Below are 21,897 nucleotides of genomic sequence, written 5' to 3' on the forward strand. Positions count from 1 at the left end.
ATCTTGTTCATTGGGAAGTGTCCCATCTTCTAGGATTGTTTTCGTTTTCCCTTTCTTGTATGTTTTCCAGCACATAATATTCTAAATGTGTCTGCACCAAGGATTTACATAATGGCATTATGATATCATGACATTTTATCCTTTCCTGAAAATTGCTAACATTAAATGGGCCCTTTGTACTGCTGCAATCTGTTGAGTTGATCTCTTCAGTGAATTTTCCACAGGGAGTCCAAATCCCTGTCACACGCAGTAAATTTCATCGATATATGTGTTATATATAATTTTGTCCCAATGTGCATCATTTTTGCCCTGCACATTAAGACTCAGCCTGCTTCGGATTACACCAACCTGAACCTATTGGTTGCCATTTGTAAATGTAGCTGTATCACTGTTAACTACTTGAATATTTATGAGTGCAGTAGATGACAATGTAGAGTGTAGATGTTTCCTCCTTTCTCCCTATTGTGTAAACAGTTTGGACTGGTTTTATTTACTGCTAGTAGTTTTATACAGGTCGTACTTTTCATTTGGGCTTCTCTAGAATGTCTAATGAGAAAATTAAGCAGACACACATCATTGCATATCACATCTCAAATATTCTTTGGGCTTTTTTACAGCCCAATAAAATCACAATTAGGCAATACAGTTAATGATACCGGTTACATCTCAGTGATCAAACTGTATTTCTGAGGATAGTCTCGTGACTTCTTTATGGTTTGAGAATCACTAATTGTTTGTAGGAATGCAGGTTCAACTTAAAACTGAGAACCTGTTTGGCAGATGACAAGCTCAGAGCAAGCACTTCCTCCTCCTCCTGAAAGGTAGCCAAGAAAAATTGTCAGGGCTGCTGGCCCTCTGCGGTTTATGATTCTAAGGACCCGTATCATATGGTAACCATTTTCAGTGACTGACTGGAAGCTGACATATTAATGTTAATGGAATCTTCTTTGCATTAGATGGATGTGATGTGAGCATCAACTGTTTGCAGACAATTCCATCACAGAGTTTGTCTTTCCAAGAGCTCAAAAGCTAGGGCTGTTGGTCTTCCTTTTTCCAACTTGATAGTAACATATTCTCAACCTATTATAGATGTCTCATTTTTAGACTTTTATTGATTGAACCAAAAAAAATTCCAAGATTCTACCCCTCCCCCGGTTTTGGCCAGTAAAATCTAATGATATCCATTGTCTCAATCCCTTCATCTACAAATTTCGATTTTGGGTTTCATTTCTCAAGATGGTGCAGTCTGATGGAATTCTGGAGCCTGATTTTATCACTCAATATACTCAATATATATTGATTCTGTAAATGCAACTTTTTTAACAGATGGAGCTTTTCTTGCCGTAGAATCAGCTCAAACTTTCTGCAATTATTTTCTGTCTTAAAAAAATAAAATAAGGTTTTTCCTCCCCCACACAATATTTTGTATGTGATGAATACATAATGAAAATGCATTTTCATTTTGTCAATTCTTCTTGTCTCTGTGAGAAGTTATAATTGCATCCATAGAAGTTCAACAAAAGACCATTTAATTGTTTAAGGAAACCGATTTGCATCACAAATGTTCTCTCCCCCTGTGGATTACATATCTGAGTAGGGCTGTGTGTTTCATTTTTCTAATGGTGAGTACATTAGCCCATGTCCTTCAGTGAAAACGTAGATTGCCAACAAATGTAGGATTTAGTTTTTCATTTGAGATTATTCAAGCAGAGGCTTTATCTCTTAAGAAGCTTGTGAATAGAATGATTGGTTGCCCAGTGGCCATTGCTGATTTTAGTGGAAATTCAGATGAAGGCTTAAATATGTCTCAAGTCTTTTAATAAAATTAATAGCAAGGGCCACTCTGAATGTCATTGTTGAACTAACATAGCAAACAAACAGAAAACGATTAAGCTGGATTTTTAAATGTCATTTCTCACAACTATTTTCAAAACCTTAATCCGTTGTGTTACATTCTGGGCTTTTCTCGTTGTAACTGAAAATATAGCTCAACCTCTTTGAATGCAAAGTTTAAAATGTAGGAGTAATGGTGTTAATGCAGCAGATGGGAGATTGCTTTCTGGCTTTTTGTTGCTAGGTTGAGACATCTGTTGGCATGATAATGCAAATCTGACCTGTCAAAATTTTGGAAATCCTACTATTCTATTTTTATAGAAATGGGACAGTAATTTTGGGCAGTGATCAGTGCAAAGAAGCACTGAGTTGTCTCCAATGTTGCACAAGTGAAATTCTGCTTGTGCAAGGGGGCTTCCCTTCCTCACCTTGCACTCACAAACTCTGCTCTAGAGATCCCCCCAACCCCCTGAAGCAGATTCTGTGGGTGCAGGAGGGGGGCTGCAGCAGAGGGGGGAGGGGTTCCACTGCACAAGTGGAAGTGGCAACATTGGAAACAAGCCACTGCATGGAAACGAACAGTAATGCAATGCCATTTCTTTCAAAACGGACATAAGCCCTATTAGAGCATTCCCCATGAAGTCTTGGAGGAAAAGAATGAGGCTTGTTGGCCTTACCCCCAGTGTCATGCCCCTGCTGGTGTTGCTGTTCCACTGCCCATGCATTGGGGGAAGGTCTGAAGATAAAGAGTTTGATTTATGAATATAGGCTCTGTTTAGAACACTGATTGTGTGTGGATCTAAATCACAAGGAGAGTCTAGACTTCCTTGTGTGCCTGATGTTAAGGACAAGATGGCACCGACTCCCATTCCATGTCAACCAGATGGGCAGTAGAATCTTCAATGCCGAGAGTGGCGGACTAGTTTAAGGTGTTTAGGGCAGGACATGCAGCACACACCATTGTTTCTGTGGCCCCTGGCTACCATTCCACACGCACCCCAGCAGCCACACTGCCTGAGGCAGCTGCTTCACACTTCCTGATGGAATGGCCGCCCCTGTCTCCACAGGTGCAGCAGAATGAAGTAGGCGCTCAGGATGAAGTAGGCACTCAAGGCAATAGAATTTAATTTTGTGTGTTACCCCCATCCTTCCTCTTAAAGGGGCCCATGGTGGTGTAGATATATTCCAGCATCAATAACAGAACAAAGCATTAAAAACCTTTGTATTTTAAAAACCTGCTACCCTGAGCTTTGGGAGAAAGAGCGGGATAGAAATGGAATAATTTTTAAATTTTATTTAATGGCTGCTAAAGCTGGTGTTCTCCAGTAACTCTACAGATTTTGGCACCAGACCCTCCTGAGTCAAGCTACCTCTTAAGAGAGGGGGAAGGCATTACAGGAGGGGAGAGGCTTGTAGACAAATGATAGTTTTCTCAGAAAGCCTAAAGTACTGTGATAGAAGCATCATCACTTGTGCTGTTGCACATTCCTTTCTAGATGTATATAAGGGGAGGGTTTTTTTGTTTCTCTTTTAATTTTGTCATTACGTTCTTTGCGGTTGATTGATTTCATTATTTATTCAGAACTAGTTCATTCATTTTAATAATTCCCTTTCTTTTTCATATCCCATTGCCTTCAGAGGGAGACAGACTAGTGTTCTGCTGCCTGTAGTTTGTGTTTTCCATACAAATGGGCATGGCATTCTCAGGCACAGCATTATACCTGTCAAATTCCAAACAGTTTGGGGAGAGGGTAGCTATTTTATAGGCTATTTTTGAAAGACACAGACACAGTCTAAACAACTTGGCTCTTCCTAACTCGCTGTAACTTTTCTGTGCAGGCTTGTTCTGGACTAGTTTTTATCTGAATAGAAATGAATAAGGAAATAATTCAGTGAGCAAGGAGTGGTCCCCCTGTTTGCATTCCTATTCATTTTTATAGCTAAAATGAATGCAGTGTATGGGGCTCATTCATTTATGTTTTTTAAATAAACACAAGAAGTACTTCTTTCCTAAGTTCCTCAGTAAAATCTTGTTAAATAGGTTTTGTGTGACTGCAGTTGAGGACCAAAAGTATACCAATGGCAATGAAGCTTCCATAAGCCCAAAAGCAAATAATAAAATACGCACACACAAAATTGAATGCCACCAGACCAAAGGGTGTGAAGGTGGAGTCACTCCCAGCTGCACATGCAAACCCCTGTTCTGAAATCTGGCTTTTCAGATAACTTTTTTTTCTAACAGATGTTCACATTCTTCCACCAGTGCATTCCATGAGGAAAAAGCTTGTGTAATCCTAACAAATGCTCCTCTATGTTCTGGACAACAAATTCATTATTCAAGCAGGAACCCTTCGGCCATTTGGGATGAGGAAAGATGTTGGGGTAGGAATAAGTACACTTGTTTGGTTAAACAGGGCTGGAAACATCCTAAGAGATGAGAACCCTGTTGTTGGTGCTTAAGTATTTGGAATATTCACTCCATTCATTCATTTATATATTTAATTAGTTAAATAATTCACATACCACATTCAGAGCAGGGAGCGTAAATCCTGAAATACATGAAATAATGTTGAAAGCAATGTAAATCAAGTGGTTTAGACCACAGCACCACTTGTGTCCCCTTTCACAAAGGCCAGTGGAACCTGGTCAAATAGAGTGACTGGGGCACTGCCCAGTCAAGTGTGGTTTAAAGGGGGGAAATTACAAATTCTCCCCCCCAAATAGCCTGCTGTCCAAAACCACACTATTTTCTGTTACCTGCACACTCCCTAGCCTTCCATTTGAACTGTTGTAGCTATTTCTGACAATCAGCCAAGCAGTTTGTTCCACTGCTCAACCAATCCAAGCCAAAACTATTGTTTTATGCAGGAAATCCATCCCATTCAAATTCAGGCAGAAAAACACACACACATAGCAACTGATAGGGCACCTGGTCCATATCTTCTTTTTCATCCTTATAGGCCAGTGATGGCCAAACCTGGCCCTCCAACTGTAAATTGGAACTACAGTTCCCATCATCCCTGACCACTGGTCCTGTTAGCTAGGGATGATGGGAGCTGTAGTCCCAAAACAGCTGGAGGGCCAAGTTTGGCCATCACTGTTATAGGCAATCCAGCTAATCAGGTCACAGGTGTTAGCAGGCAGCTGAGAAAAATACTCCCCAAATTGATTGCCTTTTTACTCCCAAGCCCTGAAAACTGTCAGCCAGTTAGAATCAGTCTTCTGATCTGAGCATGCCCAGACCTTTTCCTTTGCAAAGCAGCTGCTGAATTGTGGGTAAAGCCCCATTTTGCTGCGATCCCAGCCACCAGGTGAGCAAAGCAGCTTCCCCCCTTCTGTTATTAATGGCTTGACCTGTGGAAGGATTATTGGTGCTTCTGTGAAGGAGCAAGACCGCAGGGCACTGGTGCACCAAATGTGAGTCTGTATTTTATTTTTAAAGCTATATTACTACTGTATTTGGGGAATGGAGCGCTTATGTCTCCTTGTTGAGATAGCCGTGGGGTAGATTACTCTCAGAGCTTGTACATAAAATTGTGTGGTACACTTTCAAAGGGTAACAAACCCATCACTCACAGCAGAAATGAAAAACAGGAAATGTATTGTTACAGGATTTGGGGGTTGGTTTGAATGATACTTTGGGTGTCCTCCAAGCCTGTGGTTTTGTTAAGGGGGAAGTACGTTTTCTTTCCTTTTCCTAAAATTGTGCTGGTGGTGTACTCTGCAAGGCTGTTGTGAGGAGAAAACACTACAAAACACTTGAACAAATTTAAAACATTATTACAAATGTAGAAAACTGCAGGGGATGGTTCAGATTCCTGTCCCAGCATTTTCCCACACAATGGATTTGCTGAGGGCCTGCACTTGAAATCTATTGCTCATAGGCAATAATATCCTAGTTGGTGTGTTCTTTTAGGTTTGTTTTTGTATTATTCCAAAACTCCTTTCAGAATCGCGGGGGCGGGGGGGGGGGCGGGGAGACAGGTGGGAGATCATCTTCTTTTACATTTAAATCACTACATCCTTCGAAAGAGCTCAAAGTAGCAAACAAGGTATCCCTATTCCCCATGTAATCCTCACAACATCCTTGTGAGGTTGGTCAGGCTGAGAGGCCATGTCTGGTCCAAGGTTTTACAATAAGCTTCATGGCCCAGTGGTGATTTTGAACCTCTTCTCTTAAATCCTAGTCCGATTAAGAACCTACCACTTTATTCCATATTCTGGAAAGTAGACCTAGAAGTCACAAAGCTGGAGGAAGGGATCATCTTTTCCCATTGTGCTGGAAGTTTATGGAGGCCCTTGTTAACAGTTCAGTGTGGCGCCTTTTAACTCTCCCTTGGCCCTGCCTCTGCAACCTCTGAGGCCTTGCCTAGTTGCTCTTCCAGGTCCAGGGTCCAGCAGCCGCCACTGGAAAAGGCCCTCTCTGTTGCACATACCTGTTTACTTGTCTTGTAGGTGGGACACCAAGAAGGACTTCCTCTGATGGTCTTAAGAACTAAAGATTTGATACCTGGCTACCAAGAACCCTAAGACTGAAATCTTAGGCATAACTTACCTTGGAGTAAGCTCCAGTGAATACAATAAAATAAACATGCCTAGACATGGGCCCTGTCCACACTTCCACTTGTGCTGTGCCTAAAAAGCACGGATCTGAGCAGAGTTTTTTTGCTTCCTTTGCATTTTCTAGGCATGGGTCTGAGCGGTTTCCCCCTTGCCCTGCTCACATCAGCAGGGCTGTGTGGGGGGTCTTGTCCTCTGGGCAGCCCAGGACCTCCATATACACTGCGCAGGCTTGTGCCCCAGGGAAGCCACTTATTGCTGCTAACGCAGCTGTTTGACTTCACCCCTCAGGGGCACACTCCATGCCAACATCTCTATATAGCAGGAATGTCACATCTTCTGTTACACACTGTGTTTGTGTATGGGACACATTAGATAAAGAATTTGCCTAGGAAAGCTGTATTCTAATAACACTAAACTGCAGGCAGAATTTGGTGATCATTTTTGGGTGGATTTGTAGAGAAGATAATGTGCAAATGGAAGGATTTGCCATCAGTGTCTGGAAATGACTCCTTTTTGCTTTTGCTGTTGCCGTACTTGATAAAATAGCATCATGTCAGGCATATAAATCTTGTCCCAGTTAAGTAAAGATTCAGAGGAACTCTTGTGCTCATAGGTGTTACTGAACGGAATTAACATCTAGTTTTGTATTGCTTAAATTCAGTATTCATACCACATAAGGGTACCTTCACTTTTGTTTTATTCTTACAAGGGACCATGCTGTTTGTTGCAGAAATGTATCCATTTTCATGTTCATCAAAGCTGTGACACATTACAGTTTAGGTTACCAAAACTTGAATTTACTATGTATGGCCCCAGTGTTGTTCTGGCGGCCGCAGGAATATTATTTCGATGTTGGCTGTGTGAGGGAAATCTTTTTTCCACCACATAAATCTTCCTTAGTAGAACAGGAAATGGGTCCAGGATGTGTCGGTGCTTTGGAGCACAATGTTTGTCTCATGCTTTCAAAGGGTAAAGTGGCGACTCAAATGTACTGATTGTAAAGTACAATCAGAGATTATAATCCACTTGATTAATTCAATATAAAATATGTGATCTAAATACTAAGGACTATAATCAGGGAGTTTATTCATTCCTTTACTGGGTTGTTGTGTGTGTGTGTCTTGCTGCCTGCATTTTGATCTTTGTTTATAAATAAAATTCTATGTTGTAGAAAATGTGATATTTGGCATATGGTGCAATATCACAGCAATTAAATTTGGTTAAGGAATGCAAGCACACCAAACCCTTATTCTTGGAATGAACTGCAAAGAACTGACGTAGATAATTTCTGTGCAACATGTAAGTTTATGCGTGACTAATGACTGTGCAGTGGTGGCATGATAAGCGATAGATGGTTTAACTGAATGGGCACCTAGCAGGGGGAAGTAGGTAAATTTATGAAGAGGTGCTGGAAATCAGAGATTTTCAGCCTGTTCATTCCCTTCCTGCACAAGGTCTATTGACACTCAAGGGAGGCCCTTCCATGCCTCATGCAGATACACCAGCCTATTCCTGCACAGCACCCTTCCCCAACCTGGCGCTCCTTGAGCTGTTCGTAGAGTTGGAAGGGACCATGAGGACCATCTAGTCCAGGCATAGGCAAACTCAGCACTCCAGATGTTTTGGGACTACTCCCATAATCCCTAGCTAGCAGGACCAGGGGTCAACGATGATGGGAATTGTAGTCCCAAAACATCTGGAGGGCCGAGTTTGCCTATGCCTGGTCTAGTCTAACCCCCTGCAGTGCAGGAATATGCAGCTGTCCCATACAGGGATTGAACCTGCAACCAGCTGAGCTGTCCAGGCTGATGAGAAACTCCAACTCCCATCAGCCGCAGCCAGCATGGTAAATGGTCGCGGAGGACGAGAGATCCAGGCTGGGGGAGGTTGCTCTAAAAGCACACACGAGGGGATGACTCCTACTCTTTGGAAGATAAGCCTATGCACAGAGGGCTTATAGAGGAGTGGGATAGTGTGTCCAGTTGTAGGAGCTATATAGAATCCCCATGGGGATTGCTCTCATGTACGCAGAGCTACAGAATGCGGGGAAGGGCAACTAGTCTGCACCAAATGTATGGCCCAAATCAGAGTCCTTACAGGTGACATAATATCCTAGCTCATTAGCTTTTGCGTCCCACCAAAAGTTTCAGTGGGATACAGCTTGAACCCAGTAATCTGTGTCCTCAACTTGTTTTATAAGACAGATTGTTTTGAACATTAAATCAGGAAGCATTGAGTAGCACCCTCCTCTTCTCACACTCCGTTTAATTAATATGCCACCAGTCTTGCTGGGCTGGCCCATGGGCTTGTTCTCTTGGCTCTAATTAATGGCAGCTTTTACATAACATTGTGAGATACTTTATGTTCCCTTTAGAGCTTTTTTTAATTTAAAACCCTCTAATTTTAAATCCCTTCATTAGTGTTCCTCACAGCAGGAGCAGCAACTAAGCATGGTTTGTATTCTGGTGACATCTTCTGGATGAAGTTGTTGCTAAACAGAACTATCAGTGCAGCCCTTCTTTGCTCTAGCAGTTTTCGTCTTTCTCTGTCTAGTGAGTATATGCATAGTATAGAGAGGATTCTACCCAGCTACATTTTTGTAGGGTTGCAGGATTAGTATATTTAAATCAGAAGATTGAGGGGCTAAAACATATTCACAAATTAAAGCTGAAAGGCCCAGCCTGTACAGACATGCTCGGTCCCTTGTGCCATTCACTCACGTCCAGGCTAACATTTAATGTTACTTCTATGACTTAGGATTTATGGGATGCTTTACCCCATACAAAGTGCCTTCACCTCCACTAACCCAGACAACAGCTTTGGAAGGTAGGCCAGTAGTATTGGCTGAGAAACGGTGCTTCGCTTGTGGCAACAACCAAGTTCAAATGTGTGGCAGTTGTTCAAACCATGGGACCTTGTAACTCCCATCTTTTAGGGCCAGACAAGACGTACTAGAGATGTCTTTGCAGTTAATGCATGCATTTTTAAAAATGCAAACAGCTAGTGCTAGAAAGCTGCTCTTGCTCTTCTTCCTTTTCACAGGCCAGACATGTGGGTCTGCCTGTCCGCTTCCCCAAGCTGAATGTCTGTGTGAGTGTTTAACATGTGCATGTAGCCATGTGTATACACATGATCAAGGTATGTGGCCTGTCTTCAGTGTGACCCTCGGTTCAAAAAAGGTTAGTCACCCCTGGGCTAACATGTCATCTGCTGAAGTGGACTGTAGTGTGTGGAAACTTGTGCCATAAGAAATCTAGCCTTTCAAGGTGTAACCTCATTGGTGTGTTTTATTTCGTTCTGATTCTTTGTTTGGAGAAGCTCACTATAATTGTATGGTGTGTGTCTTGGAGGGGATTGCAATTATTTTTCATATAGAGTTAGGAAGCAAATCTGTAACCACCCAGTCTGAGATACAATGTAGTACAAATCCTGACACAAATGAATGTGCCATCTACAGCATCTTTTAAGTGGCCATGTTTGGACACCCCCCTAACAAGAACAAGCTGCAGTAAGTCTTGACTGAGGCTGGGCGATATCTGGTTTTCAATATCACAATATATCACCAGCTGAACATAGCAATATTTCGATGTTTGAAATAAGGCTGGAACTATGTAGAGGTGAATGTGGCAATGCCCTGGCAATTGCTACTACTTATGGGTCTAACTCTAAAACTGATAAATTTTTATTTACCTTTAACATATTGTGAAACTGTTGTGTTATAGTACTACTGTACTGATAATGTTTAAATTAGCACATTTTCTCTAAAATTAAAACTGTAGAAGTAATTCAGTAATTATCAAAGGTAAGGTGGGAGAATGTTTCCTAAAAATTTAATGCCAATTCACATTTACTGTCACTTTTATTCAAATATATTTCATTATTGAGTCTTAGTTGAATGTGTGCATCCTACAACACCATTAGTTATTAGATTGTTAGTTTATTTTCTTTTCTAAACCAAGCCAAAATAGAAAGAATGAAATGGATAAATTTTAACAGAACAAAAAATTTCTAAACAAAATGGTATATTTTTAGTGCCAGGGGAATTTTGTGTGTGTGTGTGTGTGTGTGTGTGCGCGCGCGCGCGCACACACACACACACACACACACCCCAGGCCTAACCAGAAAGAATGGATAGGAATTCACAGAATAAAAAATTATTAAACAACAATATATTTTTTGCAAGGAAAATTTGATGCATTTAATTACCGTATTTTTTGCTCTATAAGACTCACTTTTTCCCTCCTAAAAAGTAAGGGGAAGTGTGTGTGCGTCTTATGGAGCGAATGCAGGCTGCGCAGCTATCCCAGAAGCCAGAACAGCAAGAGGGATCGCTGCTTTTGCTGCACAGCGATCCCTCTTGCTGTTCTGGCTTCTGGGATTCAGAATATTTTTTTTCTTGTTTTCCTCCTCCAAAAACTAGGTGCGTCTTGTGGTCTGGTGCGTCTTATAGAGCGAAAAATACGGTATATGAAAGTTTACTCAATGATAGCGTGCTTCAACTGTAACATTACATATTTCTGGAGAATATATTAATGTTAATATAGTAATCTGTTATTAATAATAACAAATGAGTGAGAAAGCAAAAGGGCAAGGGGAGAATTAGGAAGAGTTCTAGGGTAGGGAGAGGGTCTGGAGGGAGACACACAGACAATTGCGCACAAGTGCATGGAGGGAAGTTCCTGCTTGCAGGCTGCTGAGCTCTGCCTGCTCAGGAGATGGAGCGCTCAGGCGAACTTAGGCTGCATGCATGCGCACACACACGGTATCTCCAAGGGCCATTTTTGCCTGCCGCTGAGGAGGCAGAGGAGACGGAGAGCTAAGGCAGGGAGTTACCCTGCAGTGCACTTTTTGCGTCAGCCTGCTGCCGCTGCTGCTGCTTGCAGGAGGCACGGAAGAGCAGCTGAGGCAGAGTTAGCAATAGCATTGGCAGCACAGCACAGGACAGGAAGCAGCACCGGCTTCCCAATTTTTGCAATGTCATGCTTTTTACTATTGCACACAAACACACACAAGGTTCATGAAATATTGCCAGGTAATTTTAAAAAAACGGTTATCATAATTTGCTCTTAATATTGATATAAGACAGTATATATTGATATATCGCCCGGCCCTAGTCTTGACTTTGAACACTTCTCCCTCTCCTCCTCTGGTAGAGTTGTGAAGAGGAGACTAGAAGCTTTTGCGTCAGATTTCTATTAACCACAAACTGTGGTCAATAGTAAACTACAGCTTGCATAACCTGGCCACCATTATAACATATTGTTTGCAGTTGGCTTGTTTCAAACACTACACTAGCACATGATGCAGAACTGTGAGATATGCGTATCTTGTATCTGAAGAAGTGTGCATGCACACGAAAGCTCATACCAATAACTAATTTAGTTGGTCTCCATGGTGCTACTGGAAAGAATTTTTTTTATTTTGTTTGCACATGAAGGAAACTGTAGGTGGTCTCATAAAATCATTTCTGTCCCTCACAAGTTAACTGTTTGAAATTCATGATTTCTAACATGGATACAAAGCATAGTCTTTGCCTGTAGAATTATTTGATGGGACATAGGCAGCATAATTATATTTGATCCAGAAATCTATTGTGATCATTCAGAAAGACACAGCTTCCTTCTATAAGGATTCCCCATTCACATATAGAGGGAATGGCTCCATGTAGACAGGAAAACCTAGATCAAGCACAATTCTATTTAACTGGCATTCTTCATATCCCTCCCCCTACATAGCATGAGACTTGTGAGGTTCAATTGGGAGGAAGGTCCATATTCAGCCGTGCTCACCCTCCAGCAAGTGTGCACTGGAATGCAGACTGTACAGATGACACATTTCCCAAAGCTGGTATATTTAAGCACAATGTAAGCTGAAAACAAAACAAAAAGTCTAGATTTTGTAACAAAATTTATTTTTGCTCTGTAGATACAAATCCAAACATCAAACAAATTGAGTGGAAAAATACTAGTAATTAACAATGAAAACTTTTATTATTTAATAAATAGAACTTTGGCATTCAAAATTCTAGCTGTAAACTCTACTAAAAAAAAAAGTTACAAAAAGAGGCAAGAATGACAGGCCTGGAGACATGAGCCAACCAGTGGCTCTTTAAAAATAAAATAAAAACAACAACACTGGATGCATTTCGATTTAAGTCATGACAACTCTATTTACACGAGGTATTCTGAGTGGTTCAAAAACTGAACCCAATTTTGAAAAACTACCAGTCTTGGGAGACTGATCCAGTACATATCTGCTGTGCTTTTAAAGATAGCCCCTTTTCCCTTGCCTTCTCCGCTGATTATCAATGATGTACTATACCTAATATATACAAAATTAATACATTCTGTTTAATGTTCTTCATATACAGAAAAGCTGGAAAATAAAGATCAGACTGCCTTCTCAAATATTGACCCACAGCTTTTAGAAAAAGTTATTTTTCACAAGCCTACAAGCTAAAAAATAATACTAATAAGCAGAGGAAACAAAGTGCAACAACTTGATACTCTCATAACTTTAAAAAATATTATTATTAAGCCATCAGCTAAAATAAAAGGCACAAAGGTACACAGAAGTGGAATTAATAGAACTATTGAATAAGCTATTGGTGTGTTTGATTTGTTCACTCCCCTTTTTTAAAATATCCACTGACTTTTTCTAAAGTAGTAACCTTACCTTCTACTTTGGATGAAATGGTATCCACATCCAGAATATTGTGTAAAATCTCTTTCATGCGGAGAGATATACAAAATATACAAGCGGATTTACAGAGGCATTATTGAATGACAAATTTGGTTTTCTGTAATTGAGTGAATTTAGCCCCAGCTTAGGTTTCAGGCAAATGAAAATGGATACTTTGCCTTGCATTTCTCCTCTCTCATTCCAGAATCTGGCAATAAATAATTCCTCTCCATTTTGCCCACAAAAGTGAAAACCAAAAATAATGAGAGAGAGAGCGAGAGAGAGAGAGCGCAATAACTTTGGTTCATATAGCTAATTTTGTTATGTTTTTTAAAAGAAATCTCTATCCAGAGTTGGTGTCTGTGGCAACCTAATTAACTGAAATTCAGATCTGCTGTGCTTCTAAATCTACACACATAAAGCTGAAGGTTTAATACCTAATCCTAAACACATTTAATTAGGTAATCTTGGTGATTTGGGGCTTACTGTTACGGCTTACTTCCAAGTGTGCATAGGATCATAGACAAGCGGCCTAACTGGACTTTAAAGTCAAGTTTACATAACCATTTTGAACATGACCTAAATATGACACTACAAATTTTATATGGCATATAAATAATAGCATTAGTTATATCCAAAAACAATTTTCCAAGTTCCTTTTTGAAATACATTCTTGAATTACAGTAGTTACTACAAAATGCCATCTACACAATTATAGAAATACAACCTGAAATATGAAAATTGCTTGTACATTTCTTTTCATGTTTTCTAATAGATAAAACTGCAGCTTTCATTCATTCATCATATATTTTTCAGCCCTTGGGATTGTCTGTCATATCTGTGGCAAAAGGTTGTCATGACTAAATCAGCCTACTCAGTAATGCCATTGTTAACCACTTCTCTTAAAAGCTAGTATTAGTTAGCTTCACATAAAATACGTTGAACGGGACCATGGATAACTATTTTTTGCTGAAAATACCCATGCATATCTTACCTATTTTTTAAAAATGGCATTGTAAACCGATGGGCTCTTTAGCTACTTAAACAGCAGGCCTTGCATTATAACATTAGTTCAAATAATATAATACTGTGTCCCTATGGCTCACATAAATTTTGCCCATGGCATTTCGGTCTTTGGCTACCACCTCCTTTCATTCTTTAACCATGACTGAGACAAGAGAAGCCTGTCATCAGTAAGTGGAAGCTTCCTTCCAAATGCAGGTTTCCTTCTAGATTCTAGCAATTGTGTGTAACAGTGGCTACTGTTTATGGTATCACCACATCCAGCACTAAAAGATGAGCTCATGGCAGCAAAACAAGATCATCTTTGGATGCCACTGGGTATGTTCAGAAAAGGGTGGCTGAGTAGCTGAACTGCAAATGCTAGTAGTCACACTCCCTTGCACTGTGCATTTGATAGTAGCATGAAAGGGGCCTATTTGTTTACAACTGAAAATTGTGAAGGCCTTCAGAAGAGGAGGAACCATGGCCATGTACATGTGCTGCTCCCCTTCATACTCCTGCCCAAGCATGCAGCTGCTGAGGGGGTTGTGGCCAGTGACATGATCCTGCTACCCTCATGCTTTCACTGAACACGTGGAGAAGTCTCAAAAGGACTCTGGAAGAATGCCAAAAGTTGCTGCGGAACATAGGCTTTATTCTTAGAGAATTGCTGAGCAAATGTTGAGCTTCTTCAAGGGTTACACGTATACCTACGTACAAATTAAGATGCAGTAATTTCTTCCATTACTCAATTACTTAATTATTCCCCTTTATGAGGTTTTTAAAATAGTAACTCCACTTCAGCATATTTAGAGAATATTCTTGTTGTTCAGCTTTCCATTTCCAAAGAAGAATATCAGTCTTTTTTAAAAAAGCCAAGGGCTCTAAAAAATTGCTTATGCAAACAAGCTTTTAAAAAACACACTGCTATTTCAATGCTTCATTTAAATGAATTAGGAGGGGACGACATTAACTGAAATAAATAAGTTTATAGGCAACAAACAAGGAGGTCAAATAAGTCCTAGAGCAAGGCTAAGAAAATACTGAGTGTCAGAGAGAATGTTGCGCAGAAAAACTTGCTCCTCTGTTTTGGCGATTTTCAATGGGTGCTACATAACAAGGCGGAAATGTTTGCCTATTCAAGTGAGGGCAGGAATCATGCTTTTCACTCCAATTTGGCTTCATGATGGCATAACATGGCCACATTTAACTGGCTGTGTGATTACTTGGTATTATCATACTGCCGATGTGAACCCTGACTGACTGTGATTATCTCAGAAAGAGCCCCATGTCTTTTTTTTTTTTAAAGGACACCAAGGCTGCAGTCCAAGGAAATAAGAAAGTGTAAATAGTATGCAAAAGATAGAATAATATGAAGTCAGGACAGCTGTGAGCATTCTGTCCCTCAGTGCCTAAATTTTTGTGGCCAAACATTTGGCAGAGTCTTGTTCCTAAGTGCTTTGCAAAGCTTCACTGTCTCTATTCTCAACTGGGTTATCTTCCACAAGTAATGAAGGTAATGAGTAGACGATGGTAAGGACTTAATTTATATGAAGTTTATATTGCCTAATTTACAACCAATGTAAAAATTAAATAACTTCTTCATTTTCTTTGTCCCAAAACTATACTGTTTACGGACAATGGGAGGAATTCAATGTGGTGGTAAGGTGATTGTTCTGTCAGGGCAAGCGTTTCCATCAGATAGAACAATTTGCCTCTCCTGCCACCACACTCTGGGTTTCTCCCAACCCCTAGAGCCCGTTTTGGGAGGCACACAGGGGGAGGAAGGAGGGGGAGTCCTGTTGCACAGGCAAAAGAAGACCTTGCGCAGGGTTTTTGCTGACAGACTTGATTAGTTGATTCCTGCACATTAGTTCTATTTTAAGTCTCTTAAATATTTTTTCTTGGTCTATGGTGATGCTGCAGTGTCAAATTTATGGCAAAGTTCTGTTTATAAAACAGAAGATGCAACAGGGAAAAAATACTTTAACCATCGAGTCATCTTTAAGACATCTCTACAGCATAGCACGTTGAGTCAGTGTCTTATCACACTTTCAGTTGCTTCCTGGCGTGAAAGTAAATTGATTAGAATTATTTTTCACCATTCATGCCCTCATCTGCATAGAAACAAACAAAGCAATTCTTAACTTGAGTACAATACCACCTAATTAGACCTACTTTCTAATAACTGTAGTGGGTTTTGCAGTTGTTAGTATTTTAAATTCAAGCAATTTGTTTTATGTTGTAAGGACGGAGGACTAAGTACTTTCATGCTTACAAAGTTGTTTCAAGATAATACTTACAAATCTCCATTTGAAAACACTGAACAGTAGTTAAGATAAATACTAAAATAAATTTCCACAGACAGAAGTCAGGACAGTGTTGATCAAGAAACACCTCTGGGGGAAAATGACCAGAATAGGTTATTCCTTTTTTTTTTTAAATAAGTACTATCATATGCAAATGGTATTTCAACATAAACCAACAATGTAAAATGGAGACATAACATGTAAAACTGAAAATGGCAACCTTTTCAAAAGAACCTCTTGCTCACTTTTAGCTATGACAGTTGGCAAGACCAGTCTATAGCTTTCTGCACATCAGGGCCAATTGTCATAAATAAGCAAAACGTACCTTATTCTCTCTTTTCCTTTCTCTTTCAAAAGGAAGCACTTTGTTGCTTTATATAACTGATTGTCAGAATAAAGTGACAGCAGGCTTGACTTGGCAGAAAGGATGTGTATACTTTAACACAGCAAAATAGAGCAGTTCGGATTACCAAGTGATTTTGGGTACATTGCTTCCTAAATCTAGAGCACTCCTATTGTAACTATCTACCAGGAACAATGACTTTCAGAACACATGAATTAAACATGTTTCTTTTAGGTTTTAAGCTTCCTGGGTGCTGGAGTGAGCTCCTGGGGAAATTTAAAGTAATTAGGTATTGATTATAAGGATGCAATATTCTCCTGCTCTTTCTGTGTGGGTTAAAAAAACCCTTTCTAGCCTTTACGCCGGCGTGGCTAACCTTTTGGGTTGAATGACTGTGTTAACCCTTGGCCAACCCTCTGGGGGTGACCACATCACACTCTTGGGCATACACACATGAAGCCCAGATGTACAGGCAAACATGCAGCCTCCCCGCCTCACATGATCCACGAAGATGAACTATTTGGTATCAAGGAGAGGCTAATTTGCATCCCCATCAGGGTGCTGGTTGGAGCCCACTCCAGCGAGGTGCCAAAATCAATGGGGTCCTGAAGGGTCAGAAAAAATTGCTTGTGGTGTGTATGTCCAGGTCAGGTCCCAAGAATGGGGCAGAGAAAGGTTAGCCATCCATGTATAATGCACCCAGGTCACAAATGAACTTAATTGACAGCAAAGTTTCCACACTAATATAGTGCAGAAGAGGCTCACAGGATGACAGTTAAATTCTCAGGCCTGAACTTCTTATGCTTTATTGAAAATATAGGAGCTTATGTGCTGCTTTGTCTAAGAGGAACACTGATGATCAATGGACATCAATTGCTAAGTAAAATGACCTTTACCAAGCTGAGATGGCAAACATTGCAAGGTAGGCAGGCTACCTTTGTGTGTGCCTGCCCTCAAACAGTCCTTCTAAGGAGCCTCCATGTCATCATCCAGTTTTAATACCTACACACGGCAGGGTACTTAAAACTTTTTCCCCCTAGTAAAATTCTCAATACTGATCTTGTACCCTAAAGCTTTGCTGAAGGGGGGAAATTATACAGCAGTAACTGCAGTGCCTTCTTCTGACACTTAAATCTTTTGACTCCAGAAGACAATATGGATGCTTTTACAGACCATGTCAGAGGAAACAAAATCCAACATTTCCAACAGAAACACATTCTTCACAGCTTTGACCTACATTCAGTAGTTTTGAAGAAATCAGATCTCTTGTGCAGCATGTCCCGTTCTCTTCAAGTGACGACTGCTTCACTGGCATGAACTTATATGCAAACGCTTGAAACCCTTTGATCTGGCACACGGAGCGTGTCTTCCAGTATGGCTCCTTAACATAAACACAAGGAACTAAAACCAGAGCAGCATTTAATAACTTAAGTCACTGTTGCCGTGAGCCAAACCTTTTATCACTGTGTAATGCAATTTTCTCCCATGTCTTGAGCATAGCAGTCTGATATTATAGTTCTCAATTCATCAATATCTTTTCGTAACTGACACACCTCTAAGAGTTTCTTTGAGAGAGTTTCTGTGCTGTGGTAATTCTCATCTTCAGATGAGCAGCTCATTGCTGAAATTATAATAAAAAGACAAGACAGCTTAGGTAAACACACAGTTCAACACACCTAACTTTGATTTAAATATTCCAGCCAATGTTTGTTTTGGTACATTGAAAAGAAAGTACGAAAATGTGGCACTTTCCCTTCCACAAATGTGGAAGAAAAGGGGTTTTTTAATATTGGTTTCTTGCCAACAATGCAACAAGAATGGAAACATTCAGAAAGTGATTTTGGTTAATATCCCCCCCCCCCTCACAGCCACCCAACCAATCTGCTTGAGAGGGTCCCCCAACCCTCTAGCAGATTCTTGGTTGTGTGCGAGTAAGGATAAGTCCCACTTGCAGAAGCAAAAATCAGTTGTGCCGGTGGGACACGACACCTGACTGCTCAGAGGCCACAGAGAGTGTTATGCACATTGGGTATGCTGTTGAAAAGCTTCAGGGAGCTCAAGCAAATAGGAGGATCAGCTTCTGAAAAGCTGTTTTCCATGCACTGTTTTTAGCTCACCAATGCAAAACACCAGCATTTAGCCTACACAGTTGCTCTTACAATATGCGCTGCTTTGCATACATCATCATTATTATTACACTGCTGTACAGTTTTTACAAGGGCCGTAAGCTTTAATTGGCAATAGTAGGTGAGGCTATGAGTTAAGGCTCACGTGCATATTTCCGATTTTAGCTCATGTGTTGCAGTGTATAATAGCGAATGGAATAATAATCATGGTGTATGAATCTGATTTATTGAATTGCTGGTGTAAACGAAACTGGACTTTACCTTATTTTTGCAGAGCTGTTCACTGTATCCATTGCTAGTCACCACCAACCTTCCTCCATTTTATTATTTATGTATGTGTTAAATGTATACCCCGCCCTTCCATAAAAAATGTACAAGGTGGCCAAAAAACAACAACCCCCCCCCAAGTAATTCACAAACAAATAAGCAATATAAAAATCACGTAAGAGCAGACAAAAATAACAGCAAGTTTAAAATATAACTAATTAGGAATGCTGGTCGAAATACAGAGCAGCAGAGCAAACAAAACCAGACCAGTAGGCCAAACATGTGTGTTAAAAGGGGTTGCCTGTTGGCAGAAGGCCATCAACAAGTGAGCAAAGGAAGACTAGTACTAAGGCAGAAAATAAGAGTGGGAAGGCAGCTTGTAGGGGAGCTATAAGGAGACAACCATTGTAATACGCCTTCCCACAGATTCTGGAAGTACAGAAAAGTCTAATAATTCCTGCATTCTTTTTACCATCCATAAATGTAACCTGTCTTGTTTTATTTTACTGTTACAGTAAGTTCTAATCTTGAGTAGGTAAGAAGCAATTTTTTAAAAAATCTTGTGGTTACTAAATGCCAAACCGGAAGGTTTCTGTTTGGTTGTCAATGTTTGGTTGTCAACATTATAACTATAAAGTACAAGTCACACCCCGCAAACTTGCTCTTTTTCCCTGGCCAAATACTTGGATTTTACTTGTATAGATATGTCTTCTCATTGTTCAAATCACTTACATCTGATTCCCAGCAGTAAGGACAGGTTAGGCTCCTTGCCCTGAGCTCTGTGGGTAAGAATACTGCAAAGTGCTTTCAAGTCAAATAAACAGTGAGACATTTCCTTGAATAACTGATCAGCCACAGGTAGTTTTTCAGCCACCGGCTGTCTGGACAGCTCCATCTGATGAATCTGTTCCCTCAAAGATGCATTTTCTTCCATAAATCTTTGGTTCTTAAATAGGGAGATAGAAAATAAAAAATGCAGACTTTATTCACTGGTTCTGTTTATTAGAAAAAATATATAAACAACAGGCATAAGTTATTTCGGAAGCTGTTGTCCATTTTAATGAAAATGAACTCTGTCTTCAGAGCCAGTCTATCTCTGAAAAGGAAATGGTGTGGGAAAGCAATAAAGAATGCTCATCACCATTCAATTCTGCTTGTGGATGTCTAAAGGTATCTTGAAAATGGCTGTTGGAAACAGAAGACTGGACTTGGAAGACTTTAATTTAATCCAGCAAGGCATATTTACAATATACTTTTTAAGGAATATTCCCAGAAGATTTCTCAATCATGCACACAATTCAATAAATGACAAAATGTGTTTTATTACCCTAGACAGGGAATGACAAACAATTAACTGCACATGATGCATCTTCCCTCCACCACAAAAAACAAAACAAAAACATTATGGGGTCAGGATAAGTCTCACAATCCCCATGTTTAAATTGATAAGTTGCCTTAGCATTTCATCTTGAAATGTAAGTTTCTAGTATAGGTTCAATTAATATCAAAGCCTTAAGTATGCATTCCAAAAGATCAAGATGACAATACTTGCTTGCTATAGGATATAAAATATAGAAAAGACTTCATTAGTTAAACTTTATAAACAACTCATCCTGATCCAGAAAGTGTGCACAGGGTCATATTTTTAGATGTAGATTCCATTTCTGGATATAGTCTCTCACTGGGATTCAAAGAGTGACACTGGGTACACCCAAAGATTTGGCTTATTAGTAGAATTTCTGACATTCCCTCTCCCCTCCAGCAGCAACACAACAATGCTATATCATAAATTGCCCCCCCCCCAGTCTAAAAGTGAGTTGCCATATAGTCCTGTGGTGTGGGAAACACAACTCCTCTGTGAACAAGCAGGACTATTTGTCCAGTCTTTTGGTTCCTAGCCTAAATGTGTAAAAAGGCTGTTGCTGCTACATAAGCTGCGAGTCCTTGTATCCTTCATCTTATGGTAAGCAACTGGTGGTCCTTCTCCATCACCAGACTAGTGATCAGTGAGGACAGTGCCAATCACCTGTTAGGACTGGAATGTGAACACCATATCCAGACACAGTATTTCTCCTTCAAGCGACAGATCAGCTGTTGTGACAACTACTGTTAAACCGAGAATATCACCACTTACCTTGTAGTGTCCAGAGTTTCTTATCTTTAAGAGAAATTATTGTTTCTCGTATTGTTACGCCTCATTCCTTCTCAGGAATGCAATTTTGTGATGTATTAATAGAATAGAACAAAATGGTGACATGGTAGACAAGTGGCTCAATAGATGCGATCTCAAAAACTTACTTCGAGTAGCGTCTTTTGTAACTGCTGTACACTCTTATCCTTTTCTTCAAGTTCACTTTTCTGTTTTTGAATTGTCACTTTTCCTTGCAAAAGCTTATCTTGCATAGACTAGGGGGCAAAAAAAGAGAAAATCACCTTAAAGCATGTAGTCCAATAAGCGGATAGCTCAAACACTGTCAGTTGCATTTGCTTCTGCTTGTAACTTCAGTCTTCTAGGAGCACTTTAGGAAAATTTATGCTGACTATTGTGCTGACCAGTTTCTGGAGCTGGGGAGGTCATTTAGACTAAGGTGTGCAATTTTGGGGCCTTCCCTGCCAAGTCTAAAAATTTGATCTACTGGATTCCTGTCCTCTGCTGGCTTCAAGGAGGCAGATGCTGATGCATCTATTCAGCAGCAAAAAAAGTCCCCACAGCTTTTCGTGTGGGGAAGATGGAGGGGCAGCATTTCAGCTTCAGCCAATGCTCAATAATGCT

The 21,897-nt window shown here is 40.2% G+C and overlaps 1 protein-coding gene and 1 long non-coding RNA gene across 10 annotated transcripts in view; one reads left to right on the top strand and one right to left on the bottom strand.

Moving 5' to 3' along the window:
* LOC308473904 overlaps positions 1 to 21,897 on the top strand; it is a 36,239-nt gene that overhangs the window by 4,860 nt on the left and 9,482 nt on the right. The window lies entirely within an intron of this gene.
* CEP85L (centrosomal protein 85L) overlaps positions 18,134 to 21,897 on the bottom strand; it is a 90,027-nt gene continuing 86,263 nt past the window's right edge. For all 5 annotated transcript variants that reach the window (XM_080999578.1, XM_080999577.1, XM_080999580.1 and 2 more), the window contains 3 exons: positions 21,423 to 21,530; positions 19,857 to 20,070; positions 18,134 to 18,352 (listed from right to left, as the gene is read on the bottom strand). In XM_080999578.1, the coding sequence (XP_080855704.1) occupies positions 18,192 to 18,352; positions 19,857 to 20,070; positions 21,423 to 21,530 (483 nt within the window). In that variant the 3' untranslated portion in view covers positions 18,134 to 18,191. The remainder of the gene's footprint in view (positions 18,353 to 19,856; positions 20,071 to 21,422; positions 21,531 to 21,897) is intronic.

Source organism: Podarcis pityusensis (assembly GCF_964106645.2).
Source record: "Podarcis pityusensis genome assembly, chromosome: 3".
Taxonomy (NCBI): Eukaryota; Metazoa; Chordata; class Lepidosauria; order Squamata; family Lacertidae; genus Podarcis; species Podarcis pityusensis.